An 18,454-nucleotide genomic window follows, 5' to 3' on the forward strand; every position below is an offset into this window, starting at 1 on the left:
AGGTCTTAGGGAGTGTTGCTGAACAAAGAGACCTTAGAGTGCAGGTTCATAGTTCCTTGAAAGTAGAGTCGCAGGTAGATAGGATAGTGAAGAAGGTGTTTGGTATGCTTTCCTTTATTGGTCAGAGCATTGAGTGTAGGAGTTGGGAGGTCATGTTGCGGCTGTACAGGACATCAGCTGGGCCACTTTGGGAATATTGTGTGCAATTCTGGTCTCCTTTCTATCGGAAGGATGTTGTGATATTGAAAGGTTTCAGAAAAGACGTACAAGGATGTTGCCAGGGTTGGAGGGTTTGAACTATAAGGAGAGGCTGAATAGGCTGTGGCTGTTTTTCCTGGAGTGTCAGAGGCTAAGGGGTGACCTTATAGAGGTTTATGAAATTATGATGGGCTTGGATAGGATAAAGAGATAATGTCTTTTCGCTGGTGTGGGGAAGTGTAGAACTAAAGGGCATAGGTTTAGGGTGAGAGGAGAAAGATATAAAAGGGACCTCAGGGGCAACCTTTTCACACAGAGAGTGGTGCGTGTATGGAATGAGCTGCCAGAGGAAATGGTGGAGGCTGGTACAATTGCAACATTTAAAAGACACCTGGATGGGTATACGAATAGGGAGGGTTTGGAGGGATATGGGCCGGGTGCTGGCAGGTGGGACTAGATTGGGTTAGGATATCTGGTCAGAACGGACGGGTTGGACCGAAGGGTCTGTTTCCATGCTGTACATCTCTGACTCTCTGATTCTATTCATTTATCTATCCAAATGTTTTTTAAATCTTGTAACTGTACCCACCTATACCACTTCCTCTGACAGTTTACTGCATACATGCATAATCCTTGTCGCTCATGTCCCTTTTAAGTCTTTCCCCTTTCAACCTTAACCTATGCCCTTAGTTTTGGATTCCCTTACCGTGAAGAAAAGACCTTGGCTATCCACCGAATCTATTTTCTGGAGTCCTGGATGGATACAATTCCAACAAGACTCAAGAAGCTCAACATCATCCAGGACAAAGATTGGTTCCCATCCATCATCTTAAACACCTACTCCTTCCATCATGGGTGCACGGGGGCAGTCGTGTGTACTATCTTCAAAATGCAAGCAATAATTCTCTAGGTTACTTTTAACAGCCTCGTCCAAATCCGTGACCTCCACCAGGACAAAGGCAGCGCATACATGAAAGTTTCCTCATAGCTACACACCATCGTGATTTTGAACGAAATCAGCATTCCTTTATTGTTCTGGGTCAAAATCCTGGAATCCTATGGATGCAGCTATACCATATGGTCAGCAACTCAAGAAGGCGGTTCACCATCATCATCTCAAGGGAAATTGGAGACAGACAATAAACGCTGCCCTTGCATCTACCAACAAAGGACAAAAAAGAACACATGGAAAAAGACAGTTCTGAAATGCCTAATTGCTTCATTCCTATCAGAACAGACAGAATTGATTAGATTAGATGACTTACAGTGTGGAAACAGGTCCTTTGGCCCAATATGTCCACACCGACCAGCCGAAGTGCACCCACCCAGACCCATTCCCCTACACCTAACACTACGGGCAATTTAGCTTGGCCAATTCACCTAACCTGCACATTTTTGGACTGTGGGAGGAAACCGGAGCACCCGGAGGATACCCACGCAGACACAGGGAGAATGTGCAAACTCCACACAGTCAGTCGCCTGAGTGCTAACCACTGTGCCACCGTGCAGTTCACATTGTGGTGATCTATGGTTCCAGCAAACTATGTATTTATCTGACAGCCCCCTTATTAGGAGCACTTGAGGCTCAGTGGTAGCATCCTCACCTCTGCAGCAGAAACTCCAGTTTCATAACTAACCCAGGACAGACACACTATGGAAAGTGCTTTTGTAATGCGGCCAAGTAGGTAATTTGTCACCCTGTAAATTCTTCCAATCCACTTGATGGGCAGGTGGTTAGAGCAGGAGATTCTCCTGGTCAGCCATTCTGCAGAAGCTAATGGCAAAACACTGCAGTACTTTGCCCATAAGCATGGACCAACCCAATGGAAATCCATGACCCAGCCTCGGAAAAAAAGGATTGGAGAAAAGATGCCTGTTAGCATACAAGGCAATTAAATAAATGCCCACTGGCAGCTTTACTGAAGATATTGAACGTGTTTTATTTGTCATACAAAGCTCAGTGATGGTCACATTACAATATTTTTTAACATGTTTATTAGACTAGTCTTGGTGTATTTTACGCAGGAAAAGATATTATTGTTACCCTTGTAAAGACATAACTTTGCAACGGCAGGTTGCCAACAATATTTCATTATCACGGTGAATTATTGACCTGAGGTTTAAAGAGGTAAATTGCACAATAATGTATCAAATCTTTTGAAATTTATCATCAACTGCACAGAGGTTTAGATAATACTCACATTTTTCAGACATATCCTCGATCTATATTTATTTAAAAGAACGGATAAGTTTATTCTCATTTTGGCATATTATCGTTCAAATTAAACACTCTTGTACTTTGCAAAGTCAACAGGAAGCTGATTTTCATTGTAGGCAATTGTATTTTCAATAACTAGTTAACTAGTTATTGGTTAACTAGTTTTAACCAGTTAAAAACTGTCTCAATATAGATGCAAAGGAGGATTATAGATTTATAAACGTCACCAGAATTGTTCCTTTTGTTAATTATCTGAGGTACTTCAATCACATTTTGATCATTACCTATCCATTTTGTTCCATTTGTTGTGAAATGTAATTCTACTTAAAGATTGCCTGGGCATAAAGGAACTTGTTATATCACTTGTATCCCACAATCAGATTTTGCAGAAAGCAAAACCACCCAATCCTTCACTGAAAACAGATGTTACTGCTGACCTCCTCCATTGAGGATGTTGTCCTAATATCATGTGTTTCATGTATGTGTGTTCAGCACCTGTTGCCCACCCCTAATTGCCCTTGCAATCAGTTAAGAATCAATCACATTGCTGTGGATCTGATGTCAAATGTAGCCCAACTGGGTAAGGATGGCAAATTTCCTTCTCTAAAGGACATTAGTGAACCAAACATGTTTGCAGCAATTGGTAATAGTTCCAAGGCACCCTTTATTGAGGCTAGATTTAAATTCCAGACTAATTGGATTTAATATTGACCATTTGCTATGGTTACATTTAAGCCAATCTGAGCCTCTGGATTATCAGTCCAGTGATATTACCCATGGGCGACCATCTTCCCCTGTATATGATACTGAGTCACACCTCGAAGATCCTGGGTTCCAATTCTTGTATATGATGTATATCTGTGACAACAGGTTGACAGCATTATAAAACACAGTCTGATATGTGTTCAAGTTTGAATGAATTCAAATTCAGAAACCAGTTGTGTGTCTCTTTTTCACGTGGTTCATTGTACAGGTTTATCATTGTGTGAAAACAGGTAGCATCAACCTGCTTGATCGTTCAAAATTACTTATAAAGACACAGTTATAACTAATAAATACTGGATAAGTCTGTAAGCATGACATTACTAAAGAGCATTCCAAAGATGAAATATTTGAAGGGAATCATTCAACAGCTTTTACTGCTTATATTTGTTATTTTTCTTAGATGAAAGATGAGAAAAAATTTGTCTTTTTGATGTTTAGATAACAAAAGATAAAGAGAAGATGAGTTGCTTCAAATTTTTGAAGATGATGATGATCTGCTGCAATTGTATCGTCTTTGTAAGTATCATAATAACTAATTCACTGGAGTTCTTGGCTAAATGTTGGGAACACTAATATCTAGGATCATAGAGGGTCAAACATAGGCTTAATGCTCAGCCCCACCTAAACCATGCAAAATGTAGCATTATCGAGTAAACATCCTGGACACATTGGACAGTGAGACAGATAAAGTTTGAGTATTGTATGGTGCAGATAGTACTCTGTACCTACAGGCTATTCTCTCGTTACTTTGTTCAACATAGCTTCTTCTTCTTAATTTTCTTAAACTTTAGCTTTATTTTCCTGATTTCCTATTCTGTATCTTTTCTTTACCCAAACCTAAATCAACAAATTGAGTTGGAGAATTTGCTAGAGGGAAAACATTGCTTGTAATCATGCACATACCTATTTTTTGTTTCAATTTCCCGAGTTGTCTAAACTCACCATTTTCCTGGATGAGTGCAGCTCCAGCAACATTCAGGAATTTGAACACCGTCCAGAAAAAAACAAACTGCTTGAGTGGCACCCCGTCCACCATCTGCAGGAATTCATCTCACCATGTGGCCAGTTCATGTTATGCAGAAGCAGTCACAGATAAGACAGGACATGGGATGAACCCTATCATAAATTTATCCAGGAGCTCATTACTCTTACAAAAACGTCCAGCTAACTTTTTTTAAGCTTGTTTTCAAGCAAGGCTGTCCAGTCATGCTCAGCACTAGGTTCAAAGAATCCGACTTTGGACCCATCATTAAGGATGTTATGCATTTTGATGGTATATTCACACTTCTTTAGGATGAGTTTTCCTGCTTCTTTGTCAGGTTTACTGATATATATATTCAGGTTCCTCTTGAGGCTGCCAGAGATTCGCGTTGCATGTGAAAACTTGGAAATCATACAGAATCCCTGAAAATAGGGCCAAGCCGTATGTTCACCTTGTGAGCTTAATGCCAAAATCAGGTTCGTCAAAGTTTCCTACAGGGTAATAGCTGCACGGTTCAGATAATTTCTTGGTGTATCGCACAAATTCATGATTGTGCCTAAGACCGTTATATTTAGTTCTGAAACTTGCCTAGTCCATCTGAGAGTACCCTCCGAGTATCTCAATCATTTGAATAATAAGTGAAGCTATTCCTGATGAAGTGCGTTTGCCCGAAATGTTGATTTTCCTGCTCCTCGGATGCTGCCTGACCTGCTGTGCTTTTCCAGCACCACTCTGATCTAAACTCTGGTTTCCAGCATCTGCAGTCCTCACTTTTGCCTAATAAGTGAAGCTAGCTGAGTCATGTTTCTACTGTACAGAAGTGGTATTCGCCACTGACAGGATGCCATCATAAAGTCAAAAAGACGTTTTGCCTATGTTACAAATGAGTCATGTGGGAGATGAATTTCTGTCAGGTTTGTATGCTGTCCTTCTGTACAAAACAGGTATCCAAACAAACAAAAATAACTTTGTCTGTTCACAGCAGTTTAGAAACTGACTATATGCAACCAGCTTACGTAGCTCAAAATACAGAGTTCCACCATTAGATGTGATATTGTTGGGGGCAATTTTTACTAAATAATTCTGTATGCTCAGAATTATGCTGGCAACCAATTTAGGATTGTTTGTCAGACTCACGATGTGTCATGTTTGCATGCACTGGAAGCTACATTAATGAATATACACTGTCCTGTTCTTTACAGAGAGAAATAACATGTAGCCCTGTTTAAACTCAGTAAAACTGCATGTGGCTCAGTGGTTAGCACTGTTGCCTCATAGCGTCAGAGACCTGGGTTTGATTCCAGCCTCAGGCGACTGTATGTGTGAAGTTTGCACATTCTCCCGTGTCTCTGTGGATTTCCTCCTGGTGCTTCAGTTTCCTCCCAATATTTAAAGATGTGCAGGTTATGTGAATTGGCCATGCTAAATTCCCCATAGTGTTTAGGGGTTTGTAGGTTAGGTGCTTTTGTTAGGGGCAAATATAGTGTAATACTGTAGGGGAATGGGTCAGGGAGGGTTACTCCTCGGAGGGTTGGTGTGAACTTGTTGGGCCTAATGGCCTGTTTCCACACTGTAGGGATTCTTTGAAAACAGATGACAGCCACTCTCTGGTCCAGTTCTCAAGGAAAGGATTTTGCAATCAGTTTGACAGTTAACTGTCAGTCTTCATCTAGCTGGTGCATTCTCCTTGGCAATCCTGTACCAATCAGAGTCCATTGGTTTGCAAATCAGTATTCTGTTCTTGTACAGTATAAAATTCTTTTTTCTCTTTACAGTTGCATTTCTTGCAAATTTGTTCTGATAGGCAGGCTCAGTGGTTAGCACTGCTGCCTCGCAGCATCAGGGACCAAGGTTCAATTTCAGCCTTGGGTGACTGTCTGTGTGGAGTTTGTATGTTCTCCCTGTGTCTGTGTGGAAAAGTGAGTGCTCCAGTTTTCTCCCACAGTCAAACGATGTGCAGGTTAGGTGGATTAACTATGGGAAATGCACAGTTAGGGGGATAAGGAAGGGGCTGGGTGGAATGCAGTTCAGAAAGTCAGTGCAAACTCAGTGTATCAAACAACCTCTTATGCAATGTGAGGTTTCTCTGAATGCAAGACAAAAAGCTTTGACAAAATGTGTCTGTTTTTCAGTAACACCTAAGTTATATACTACAAAATTACTATATACAGTAGAATTAAATGTCAGCTTTATGTACACAAAAAAAAAGAAATAGGATTTGGAGTAGGCTGTTTGAACCTTTGAACCTACTCCATTATTCACCCAGATCTTGGCTTATCTTTTATCTCAACTCCTCCATCCTTCACTATCTCCATATTTCTTAATGACCTTTTCATCCAAAACTCTATGCAACCACAGCCCACAAGATTGGAGAATTCCAAAAATTCATAACCTATTTGAGTAAAGAAATTTCTCCTTACCTCGGTCCTAAATGACCAGCCAAGGGAAATAAGCTCTCAGAGTCTATCCTGTCAAGTCCTGTAAGAACATCATATATTTCAACTTCACCCCTCATTCTTCAAAACCTCGCCCAGAATGACCCCTTCTCCAGATAACAATGCAATTTAATTCCCTTTAGATCAATTATGTGCTTCCAAACAGTAGTCTCAGTGTGGCCCTCATCAGTCCCTGTGTAATTGTAAACACAGATATACATGTGCAGAATGCATAGATAATTTTATTCGCGTGCACAGCATATATAAATACAATATTAACTCTTATCATTGATTGATTGGAACTAAGATCCTTTGATAATGCACCAATGCTTTACAAATCTGTTCACTAACGAAGATGTCACATTTTTTGTCATTTCCAGCTCGGAGGCAGTGCTATATTGGGAGTTGGAGTCTGGGTGAAAGTGGATGGTGGTTCCTTCCTTGATATCCTGGCAAAACTAGCACCACAGCTGAAGCAATTGGTGAATGTGGGGTATCTCTGCATCGCCATAGGGGCCTTCTTAGTACTGATTGGTTTCCTGGGTTGCTACGGAGCTGTGAAGGAGAACAAGTGCATGTTGATGATAGTGAGTAAAAACTTCTTGTTTGCTACAGTTCTGGGTTCTGCTGTTTAATGGCTTTGCTGGATATGAGATTGAGTAGCTGAGCTACACAGATCAGTAACATTTTGCTCAGTCAATGTTATCTAGTCTCAGCTGGAACAAGGATAGGGGTGTTCCAATCTTTCTCAGGTATCCCATGTGAACGATCTAGAAAACCATCAGGAATTCTTGACTGCCAGCTAATGACCCTCCAGGATGTCAAATTTGGGTGTGTTAAGTTCAGCCATGATACCTCCTTCAATCAAATCTTAACCCACATTTTTTATACTCAAACTGAAAAAAATGGGTACTTGGTTAAGGAAATAAGGCTAATAAGTAGCTGCAGAAAGCCTAGAATCGACTCTTGCAAGAGTAATATAGAGGAACAAGTTGGAAGAAGAAAATAAAAGGGAAATTAGAACTAGAAATTAGATTGACATGAGAGTGTGAGTCAGTTTTGTGCAGTGAGGAAAGTGTGTTAGTTGGATGCTCTTACCTTTAATAACTCGGAATTTCATAAGTTATATCAATTCACTGTAAGTCACCTGTGATAGGATCAGGGATAGGCTGTGAAGGTTTTTCTCGAATAATATATCTAATTATTATTGATGTATTTCTTTCCACTTTCAATGTTCAGATCCAGCTGAATGATTTAAGACACTGTCCTTTAACCTCTAATTTCAAATTCAGCCCTGTTAGACTGAAAGTCTCCCCTCTTTGCCAAAAGGTGAGGTGAACATGGACCAAAAAAAGTACTACAGACATTGGAAATGAAAATAAAAATAGAATATGTTGAAAATGCTCAAGAGGTCAGGTAGCATCTGTGATGAGAGAAGCAGAGTTAATTTTTCAAGTCAGTTTCATCAGCACCGAAAGTTGTTGGAGAATTAACAACTTTATGAAAGTAGCAGGCCTAGTAAAAGAGGGTTGAAGAGTAGAGAACAAATGCGAATGTCTATCATAGAGTAAAGAACAGGAGTGATTGAATGACAGAAGGTAAAAGTGATTGGTATCAGGACAAGCAAAGAAACAAAAGATAGATTTAAGGGAGTTATAAATGGTTACAGCATTATTACAGCAACGGTTACAATAACAAAGGGGAGGAAAGAATGGGAAATTTTGCAAAAAGGAGCTATCAGTGCAGATCTGAGTTTGGGCATGTTTGCATAGAATGCTAACTGCTCTTAATTTGGAAATATCTCACCTGAAAATGGAGACAAGGAGAGCTAATGGAATAAATAATGGGGAGACGGTGGCTTAGTGTTAATGTCACTGGAACAGTAAATGAGAGCTTCAGTTCAATGCTCTCAGAATTAGGTTTAAATCTCACCATGGAAGATTTTGAAATGTGAATTTGATTTTTTTAAAAAGCATTCAAAATAAACTAGCTTAACTTTGACTATTGTCTTATGACGAACAGTGTAGTTGCAAAAAGTCAAGAAAATTTAATCGTGTAGAAGTCAAACTCCTAACTGTCATAAGTATATTCTTGTGATAATGACAAAACATTAAGTAAAAATGGAGAGACCTTTGAAAACTGGATGCTACAATATTCTAAAAATTCCATATCCAGATGAAAAGACAAATGCAAGGTCCTAGAATTTGCAAGAGTAAAAAGAATGTAAAAAATGACATCCAAAAATGAAAATATTCCAGCCGTTTTATCACAGCTAAAACACTACAAAGTTCTCTTCTAGAGAGAAATGAGAAAGGCTGGAGGAAGCATAGGTATGTTTGAATGATGGATGTCACAGAGCGGTCACAGAGCGGTTGCAGACAAATTACAGTAGCTCCGTGAAGTTGTCACAATACAGATGCTTGCGACAGGTCACGATGATAGATCTCTAGGCAGAAGTAGTTACATGCAACAACTGCAGGAACAGGAAAGTCACAGATTCAAAGCCTTGTCTCAGGGATAACAACCTGGTAAATGAGAATACATAAATGTTAAATGGGGGAAGAATCAGTCTCAGGTTTTGTGCCTCCATAGTCAATTGGCACATTGATGCTCATTGTCTGGCTTGCAACTGAAGACTGTCTTTAAGCACAGTGAAATATTTATACCATTTCTTGCGTGTGTGGAACAAGCACATTGATGATTTGGAATTGAATAAAATTCAGTTAACATTTACTTACTTTACTGTGGATCAAAGGAACTTTCTGGCACAATCTGTTGGCAAGTTCCATTTGTTTTTTGCTGTGACTAGTAAGGTTAATGCATCAGTCCACTGGATTGCCTCCAGCTCTCATCTGTTGTTATCATCTTAAACACACAAACAAAAATATTTTTAAAGCATCTGGATTTCCCAAGGTACCAGTAAATTACGTGGAAGAAGTGTTGATTTTTGCTTTTCCTCCTTCTAGTTTTTCATCATAGTACTACTGATCTTCATAGCTCAGATTGCGGGTGCTGTGGTTATCCTTGCATTCTCTGGCTTGGTAAGTATTTCCAAAATAAAATTGGTTCGTTCAACAATATCAGACCAACATAATCATGGAAGGAAAAACATTTAGGAGATGTATTCAGGAGAATGGATTGCACAATAACATAACAAGAAATCATCCAATTGCTCAGGAAGTGATGCAACATGTAACTGAGTATATTAGTCAGATCACTGAATGATAGAAATTTACAACACGGGAGGCCATTTGGCCCATCATATTTGCACCAGTTGAAAAAGAAATATCCAGCCTAATCCTACTTCGAGGTGTATAGCATGGAAACAAACCCTTCAGTCCAACTCATCTTAATAAGGGCGGTGCGGTGGCTTAGCGGTTAGCCTCAATGTGCCAGGGACCTGGGTTCGATTCCAGCCTTGGGTGACTGTCTGTGTGGAGTTTGCTCCGGTTTCCTTCCACATTCCAAAGATATTCAGTTTAGATGAAGTGGCCATGCTAAATTGCCCAAAGTGTCCAAGGATGTGCAGGCTAAGTCAATTAGCCATGGGAAATGCAGAGTTACAGGAATAGGGTCGGAGGGGTGGGTCTGGGTGGGATGGTCTTCAGAGGGTCAATGTGGATTCAGTGGAATGAATAGCCTGCTTCACACTGTAGGGATTCTATGATTCTGACAGTACCTCAGTCCGAACTCTGAAGGTTACAGCATTTAAAATAATTTTTAAATGCAATGCGGATTTCTGCCTCTACCAGTCTTAAACTAATGAGTTCTAGAGCAGTGGTACAGACTTGATCATTCTTTCCATCATGTGGGTGCCCAGGAATCCTGCCTACTCTTACCACCTGTCTTTGGCTTGTGTGGTGGAAGGATTTGCAGGTTAATAATCAAACTGCTTTGGCCAAGATATGAATGCACTTTCCTTTGAGTTTAAGGTACAACTTGAATCTGTTGCCTCTGACTCAAAAGCAGACCTCACTGCACCATAAGTCTGCCCTCATTGTTTTATTCAACTCAATTGAATCTCACCTCAACATGCTCTGTTCTGAAGAAAACAACATTTGCCAATTCATTTTGTCCTTGTAGCTAAAATTCTCCAGTCCTGTCAACACTTATGCAAATTTTCTGAACTAGCTGGTTTTACCCAGGGTAGTTGATCAGCTACAATGCTCTCAGCAACCAGCCGTAGGATGGAAATTAGCTGGAGTTTGTGTTGAGACTGCATTGCTGTGATTTAAGCTGGAAAGTGTACTTTCACAGATGATGGTTGAGGATAAAAATACATTTGTATGAACTAGCTAGGCAATAATGACTGTCAAGTTTCATGTGTGAAGACTGACCAATTGGGTAAGGAATTTAAAATGGAGAGAGGTTAGTAACTTGAAGAAATAATTGCCTTTGTTAGAAGAATAGGAACCAAAAAGCCATCTTTGTTACATCATCACATATTTTTAATATTTATAGGACTCTGAGGAGTGTTGCGGAACAAAGAGACCAAGAGGTGTCGGTGCCTCTTGAAAGTGCAATTGCAGGTAGACAATGTAGTGAAGAAGACGTTTGGCACACATGCCTCCTCTGGTCAGTGCACTGAGTACAGGAATTGGGATGTCATGTTGTGGCTGTGCAGGACACTTTTTAGAATATTGCATTCAATTCTGGTCTCCTTGCTATAGGAAAAATGTTGTTAAACTTGTTTGGAAAAGATTTACATGAATGGGTTGGAGGGTTTGAGCTAAAGGAAGAGGCTGAATAGGTTGTTTTTTTTTCATGGAGATTTAAAAAATCATGAGGGGCATGGGTAGGGTGAATAGCCCAGGTGTTTTTCCCAGGGTAGGGGAGTCCAAAGTTAGAGGGCATAGGTATAAGGTGAGAGGGGAAAGATTTAAAAGGGACCTGGTGCAGTGAGTAGCGTCTCTGTTTTTGAGCCAGTAGCATCAGATTCAAGTTCAACCTTGTGCGCAAATGAAGGTGCTTTCATACCATGACCAAAACAAGTTGTTTATTAATCTGCAAATCCTTCCACCACATAAGTCTTTTCACGCAGAGGGTGGTGGGTGTATGGAACAAGCTGTCAGAGGAAGTGGTGGAGGCGGGTGTCTTGACTCAAAAGTTCCATTCCACATCACCCTTGAGCTTGCAGACTATTTACCTCCTGGTCAAACAACATCTTGATTCTAAAACTCTCATCCTTGTTTTCAATTTCCTCCATAGCCTTGCCCTTCCCTTTCTTTGTAATCCCTAAACTCCTGATATTCTGGCCTCTTGTGCATTCTCAATTGTAATTGATGTACCATTGATGACCATATCTTCAATTATGAAGGTCCCAATCTCTGGAATGCTATAACTATAACCATATGTCTCTCTGCTTCACTTTCCTCATTTAAGACGCTCCTTAAAACCTACCTGTTGATCAAATGTTAGGTCAGCTGACCTTATATTTTCTTATGCGACTCAGTGTCATACTTTATAAAAATAATGTTCCTGTGTGGATCTTGGGACATTTTATTTTATTGAAGATGCCGTAGAAGGCGGCACGGTGGCTCAGTGGTTAGCACTGCTGTCTCACAGCACCAGGGTCCCAAGTTCGATTCCGACCTCGGGTGACTGTCTGTGTGGAGTTTGCACGTTCTCTCCGTGTCTGTGTGGGTTTCTTCTGGTACTCCGGTTTCCTCCCACAGTCCAAAGATGTGCAAGTCAGGTGAATTGGCCATGTTAAATTGCCCATAGTGTTAGGTGAATTAGTCAGACGGAAATGGGTCTGGGTGAGTTATTCTTCGGAGGGTCGGCGTGGACTGGTTGGGCTGAAGGGCCTGTTTCCACACTGTAGGGAATCTAATCTAATCAAATATAAATTGTTTTGTTTGTACAAACAGAATGATAATCAGGCCCAGCAAATCAGCAATAGTAACAGTAGATATTGCAGATTGAATAGTAGGTAACAATTAATATGCTTTAGCTGAGTGTTATTGCTAAATCTAACCTCTAGAATCAACATAATGAATGTGTTGAAGTAGCCATGATCCTGCATTAAATTATCTCTTAAATTAAATCTTTTTGTTTTGTTTTCTAGGCTGACATTTTTATTACTTACATTCGGATCTGGGCAGTGAAATCGATCAAAGATGAATATGGCAAAAGTTCAGACATAACTACACTATGGGATACAGTGATGAATGAGGTAAATAATGTTTAAGATATGAATGTTTTAAAATTATACATATGGAGAGTAGATTATAAAGGATGTAATGGAGGAGCATTTAGAAATATGTAATATAATCAAGCAGAGTCAGCACAGCTTCACAAAGGGGAAACCATGCTGAACAAAATTATTAGAATTTGTTGAGGAGATAAGCAGGATAGGTGAAGGGGAATAAAACAAAGAAGTGCAAATCTGAAACAAGCATAAACAGAATTTGCTCGTGAAACTCAGCAGGTCTGGCATATCTGTAGAGAAAGAAACAGAGTTAATGTTTCAGGTCCTGTGACCCTTCTTCAGAGCAGGCTAGCATACAAGTTCAGCAGGTAATAGGGAAAGCAAATGGAATATTTGTTTTTATTTCAAATAGAATAGAGTATAAATAGAGAGGGCATGCTTAAACTATGCAAATAGTAGTCAAGTTACAGCGGGATACTATGGACAGTTTTGTGCTCTTATCTCAGAGGGACTTTGGAATATATTAGCACTGGAGGCAGTCTAGAGAATATTCACTAGGTCCATCCTAGGTATTGGGATACTATCTTATGAGGACAGATTGAGTAGATTGGGTCTGTACTCATTGGAGTTTAGATGTAACCATCAAGATTCTTAGGAGATTTGACAGAGTAGAAGTGGAAAGGTTGTTTCCCTTAAGGGAAAGTCTACAACCAGAGGGCATAATCTCAGAGTAACTGGAAATTCATTTAAGATAGAGATGAGGAGGAATTTCCTCTCATGGGGGGGTATTGAATCTGTGGAATATTTTTTACCTTCACAGAGGGCTGGAGCTGCTGAATTGTTAAGTATATTCAAGGCTGATCAATTACAAAATTAAGGGTTATGGGGAAAAGGCAGAAAAGTGGAATTGAGGATTATGATCTCATTGAGCAGACATGATGGGCTGAATGACCTACTTCTGCTATTATGTCTGATGAATCTAATGTTAAGAATCAGGCCGAATTTTGTCGTTAAAAGTGTATTTTTTTTATCGTGAGTTTGGAGAACTGATCTGTACATTGTCCCAATGAATAAAAAACAGATGCATCACTCAATAGTAATTTAAACGTGTTCAGTTACATCATGTGCTGCAAGTGTTGGTCCTTGAATCACAGTTGTCAATTTGGGGAAAACACCCTTAGTGAAGAAAAGGAAGTGGAGTTGTGTAAAATCAATAAGTCTCCAACATAGGAACACTAAGAAATGGTAGTTTGAATTTGATTTTGAACTTAGGGCAGACTGGAGTCCACTTAATGCCTGATTGTACAAGGTGGTCTATGTGCAATGGACATTCCATTCGCCATGACTTCAGAACTACATTGGGGGAGTCACACAGCTAGCACAGAACCTCAATTTTCACACTGGTAATACACTTGCATCTGAAACAGCCCACCACCTTGACTGTTGTCATCTAACAGGATCCTGTGGGTGACGCTGAGGCCTAATGGAACTGTGAATGGATGATGGTTATATATTAATTGAGATAATTTGGTATTGATGGTGTCTGAGTTGAAATAAAACCCTGACCATAAAAACATACACAGGGTATGTGTTATAATGTTTCTGAATAGATTGATTTAAAAATAACTACAGGGTAAAACAAGGAAAAGAAAGATTTGAATTTAGCACCATAGAAATCATACAGCAAAGCAGGGGGGCATTTGGCCTATCTTATCCATGCTGAAGTTTTTCCTCATGTTCCCTCTAATCTTTCTGTCGCTTATCTTGAATCTATGATCCCTGGTTTTTGAACTCTCTGCCAAGGGAAACAGCATCCTCCAGTCAACTCTATCTCTACCCCTCACAATTTTGTAAACCCCCCTCATTCATGTCACCCCTCAGCTTTCTCTCTTGCAAGGAAAACAATCCCAACCTCTCCAATCTCTCCTTATATCAACATTCTGTAACCCTGGCAACATTCTTGTAAATCTTCTCTGCACTCTCTCCAGAACAATTACATCCTTTCTGTAATGTGGTGTCCACTGCACACAGTACTCCAGCTGTGGCCTCGCTAGTGTCTTATACAGTTTCATCACTATTTCCTTCTTTGGTATTCTGTATCCCTGCCAATGAGGGAGAGCATTCCATTTGCCTTCTTTACTACCTTATCTACTTGCACTGCTACCTTTAGGGACATGAGCAATTGCACACCAAGATCGCTCATTTCGTCTACCCTGTCAGTACGTTCCCGTTCATTGTGTACTCCTTTTACTGTTTCGCCTCCCTAAATGCATTACCTCACTCTTATCAGAGTTAAATTCCACCTGCCACTTTGCTGCACTATTTCTCTCAGCCAATCCATCTATATCATTTTGGAGCTAACAGATATCCACTGCACGGCCAATTTTTGTCATCTACAAATTTCCTAACTGTGACCCCATATTCAAGTTGAAATTGTTATTGTTTAAAAAAAAAAAGCAAGAGTCCCAACACCAAGCCCTGCAGAACACCACTTGAAACAGCTTTCCATTTGCAAGGGCAGCTATTGACCATTACCCTTTGCTTTCTGTTATTAAGCCAATTTTGCATGCATTTCAACACATTACCCTATATTCTACGGGCTTTTACTTTTTTGACTAGATTGTTACTTGGGACCTTGTCAAATGTCTTACTAAAATCCATGTAGACAACATCCACTGCACTACCTTCATCAATCCTCCTTGTCACTTCTTCATATAATTCAATCAAATTTGTACAGCATGACCTTCCCTTAACAAAACCATGCTGACTATCCCTGACTAGTCCATATCTTGAAGGTTTACCTGATCCCTCAGTGTTGATTCTAACAATTTGTCCACCACCAAAGAAAGACTAAATGGCCTCTAATTATAACCTTGTTAAACAACAAAACCACATTTACATTGCTCCAGTTCTCCAACACCTCACCTGAGTCAATGATGATTGGAAAATAATGCTCCAAGCATCTGCGATTTCCTCCTTGACCACCTCCAACAACCCAGGGAACAATCCATCCGGCCCTGGTGATTTATTCACTTTCAAGGATTCCAACTCCTAGAACACTTTGTCTCTCATTATGATTATTTCATCCAATATTACACTCTGCTCCTCTTGGATTTCTGTATCTACATCATCCCTTTCCTTTATGAATATGCAGATAAACATTTCATTTAAAATTCATCCCATATCCTTTGCATCTTCACACAAGTTCCCTCCTTCATCTGCGATACATCTGTTTCCTTAAGTGACCTTTTGTTTTATATATATACTGACAAAACATGTTTGTGTTTTATTTTATCTTGTTTGCTAATATTTTTTCATGCCCTCTCTTTGATTTCCTTTTGTTTTACTTGAATCTTGTACTTTCTATACTCCATTCTGCAATGTTGAGTTTTTTGTGGTTTTCAAAAGTTTTCATTTCCTGTTTAGTCTTTTCCTATTCTTCTAGACAACCATGGGATTCTAGATTTGGCAGTAGCATTCTTATTTTTGGAGGAGCCACATCTACTTTGTGCTCCAAGGATCTCACTTTTTAGCAGCAGAGAATCAGATATTTAGAAAAGAGAGGTGTTGTGGTGGGGTAGCGCCCCCCACTTTTGGGGCAGAAAGCCCAGGTTTAGGTCTCACGTGCCAGACATGAAACGTTCGGTTTCTACAGAAAATCTATACCTGGACTCTGACTAATCGACACTTTAACCTCTAGCTTCCATCCAATACTGCTCTATCTCTGTCAATCAGCTCTCTATCTCAAGTAGGCTTATTATTCCCGATAAAGGGCTTAAGTCGTAATATCGACACTCCTGCTCCTCAGATGCTGCGTGCCCTGCTGTGTTTTTCCAGCGCCACTCTTTTCAACTCTAACTCTGTAGTATCTGCGTCCCCACTTTCTCCTTATTCTCTCAACATTCTACGAGTTGGGTCAAGGTATGTAAAATGTTCCTTTCTTTCACTTTTCCACTACTGTCATCTCGCTGTTATATGTTGGTACAATATACTGTAAGTATCATTAAAAGGAGTAAAGAATTTGAGTAAATAGGAGGACCACCACAGACTGAATCCGTTGAGCAGTCGTTTTCTGTACTATAACTATTGTATTCTATTGTATATATGTATTGCATTCCATGAAAGCAAGCTGAAAATTGCATTTCAATAGAAATTTTCAATACAAACTAAAACATTTATATATTTTCTAACTAACTTGTTTAGAGAGGGTATTGCACACCTATGAAGCAGGTGGGACCTGAACACAGGACTTTTGGTCTAGAGGTATGGTCACTACACTGTGCTCCAAGACTACCCCCAAAACGTTTAATTGACTTGACTGTCACATGGTTCAGATGAGTTTGGTGAAGCTGTTCCACAGCCAACTGAAAACTACCACAGCCCTCATAAAAAGCATTTCATGGAGACATATCTAGAATTTACATTTATATGGCAGCTTTGACATGTAGTTATTTAGTACAGCTCTGCATTCAGCTTGAATTTGTAAACAATAACAAATCCAGACATGCTATGTTGTTTTAAATTAAATACACAGAAACCTATTCTAATTGCTGATCAGTATACTTTAGCATCTTGAGTATTAGAAAATGTTTTGAAACCACAGTCATTGTTTAGTAAATCTCTTTTTCCTTTGTTCCTTTTCCAGTTCAAGTGTTGTGGATTCAATGACTTTGATGATTTTACAAACTCACCTTTCTACAATAATTCATTAAATAAGTATCCCAAGCATTGCTGCAAATCTCAATCGCATTGTTTTGGTGGCGACATTAATCATTCTGTGATGGTAAAGTATGAATTGATAAACACCTTTACCTCATCATCTGACATTTTTGTGTATTTATGCCTCCATGCCATCTGTTACAAAGCAACACTGGGTCACTGCTGAGGTACTGAGTCTCCCACTTGAGAAGGTGGGGTCAGTTGCTGGTTTGCCGCTACACCCAAATAGTGACTTTCCACCTTCAGGCCCACAGCGATACCTTTATGTTGAACTTCTCTGGGGGGGGTTGTGTCACAATGTTTTTTATCGAGACCCGGTCAAAGGTTGGGACATACTGAGGAACAGATTCCTTTATCAACATGGGTTCCACTAGAGGAGAGTTTTTGGGCGCTGAGTTGACCAGTGTCAGAGAAGTGTTGGGTAGCGAAGGTGTGAGTGGATAACACCAGAATAGTTGGCTGAGAGGGTGTTGGTCAACATCTAGCACACGGCCTGAGACATCCACAACTTCATGAATGAGGCGCTAGGGCCTAACATGTCACATAAAATTAGGGCCTTTCCTGTTTCCATTGGGGATCTGGGGTTAACAGTGCTGCACAAGATAGTTCCATGCACACACAAACTTTGGAAGTACACTAGGTCCCGGGCTACATGTTTTTCATCCTGGACATAAATGTTTTTCATATCTGTGTTGATTGTTTTCATGTGCAACTCTTCTTTAGCTTTTGAACAGGATTCTCCTCAATTTTTGGTTACACTTCAGCCCCACACTCCTGAAGTATGTGTGCCCTGAGAAGAGTGGGACAGGCAGATCACATGGCCTCCTCGTAGATCTGTCCCTGGGCCTGGCCAAAGTGACCATCAAAAGGTCCGGCAACAGGTCATGGAAGGGTTCATAGTGCCTGACTGCCTGCTCCTGTTTCACAGTTACATCCATGTTCAGGGAGTATGCACTATCCACTGGTCTTTAGAGACTAGTGGGCAC

At 40.1% G+C, this 18,454-nt stretch overlaps 1 protein-coding gene and 1 long non-coding RNA gene across 4 annotated transcripts in view; one reads left to right on the forward strand and one right to left on the reverse strand.

Annotated features, from left to right (window-relative positions):
• The window catches only part of LOC122552452 (tetraspanin-1-like), a 56,158-nt gene that overhangs the window by 25,412 nt on the left and 12,292 nt on the right, over window positions 1-18,454 (forward strand). For both annotated transcript variants that reach the window (XM_043695184.1, XM_043695185.1), the window contains 5 exons: window positions 3,620-3,697; window positions 6,979-7,185; window positions 9,565-9,639; window positions 12,666-12,773; window positions 17,395-17,532. In XM_043695184.1, coding sequence (XP_043551119.1) covers window positions 3,620-3,697; window positions 6,979-7,185; window positions 9,565-9,639; window positions 12,666-12,773; window positions 17,395-17,532 — 606 coding nt within the window. The remainder of the gene's footprint in view (window positions 1-3,619; window positions 3,698-6,978; window positions 7,186-9,564; window positions 9,640-12,665; window positions 12,774-17,394; window positions 17,533-18,454) is intronic.
• Window positions 7,071-18,454, reverse strand: part of LOC122552453 — a 32,991-nt gene continuing 21,607 nt past the window's right edge. For both annotated transcript variants that reach the window (XR_006312405.1, XR_006312406.1), the window contains exons 2-3: window positions 9,337-9,463; window positions 7,071-7,153 (exon numbers count right to left, since the gene is read on the reverse strand). This is a non-coding gene — a long non-coding RNA (uncharacterized LOC122552453). The remainder of the gene's footprint in view (window positions 7,154-9,336; window positions 9,464-18,454) is intronic.

This window comes from Chiloscyllium plagiosum, chromosome 8, assembly GCF_004010195.1.
Source record: "Chiloscyllium plagiosum isolate BGI_BamShark_2017 chromosome 8, ASM401019v2, whole genome shotgun sequence".
Lineage (NCBI taxonomy): Eukaryota > Metazoa > Chordata > Chondrichthyes > Orectolobiformes > Hemiscylliidae > Chiloscyllium > Chiloscyllium plagiosum.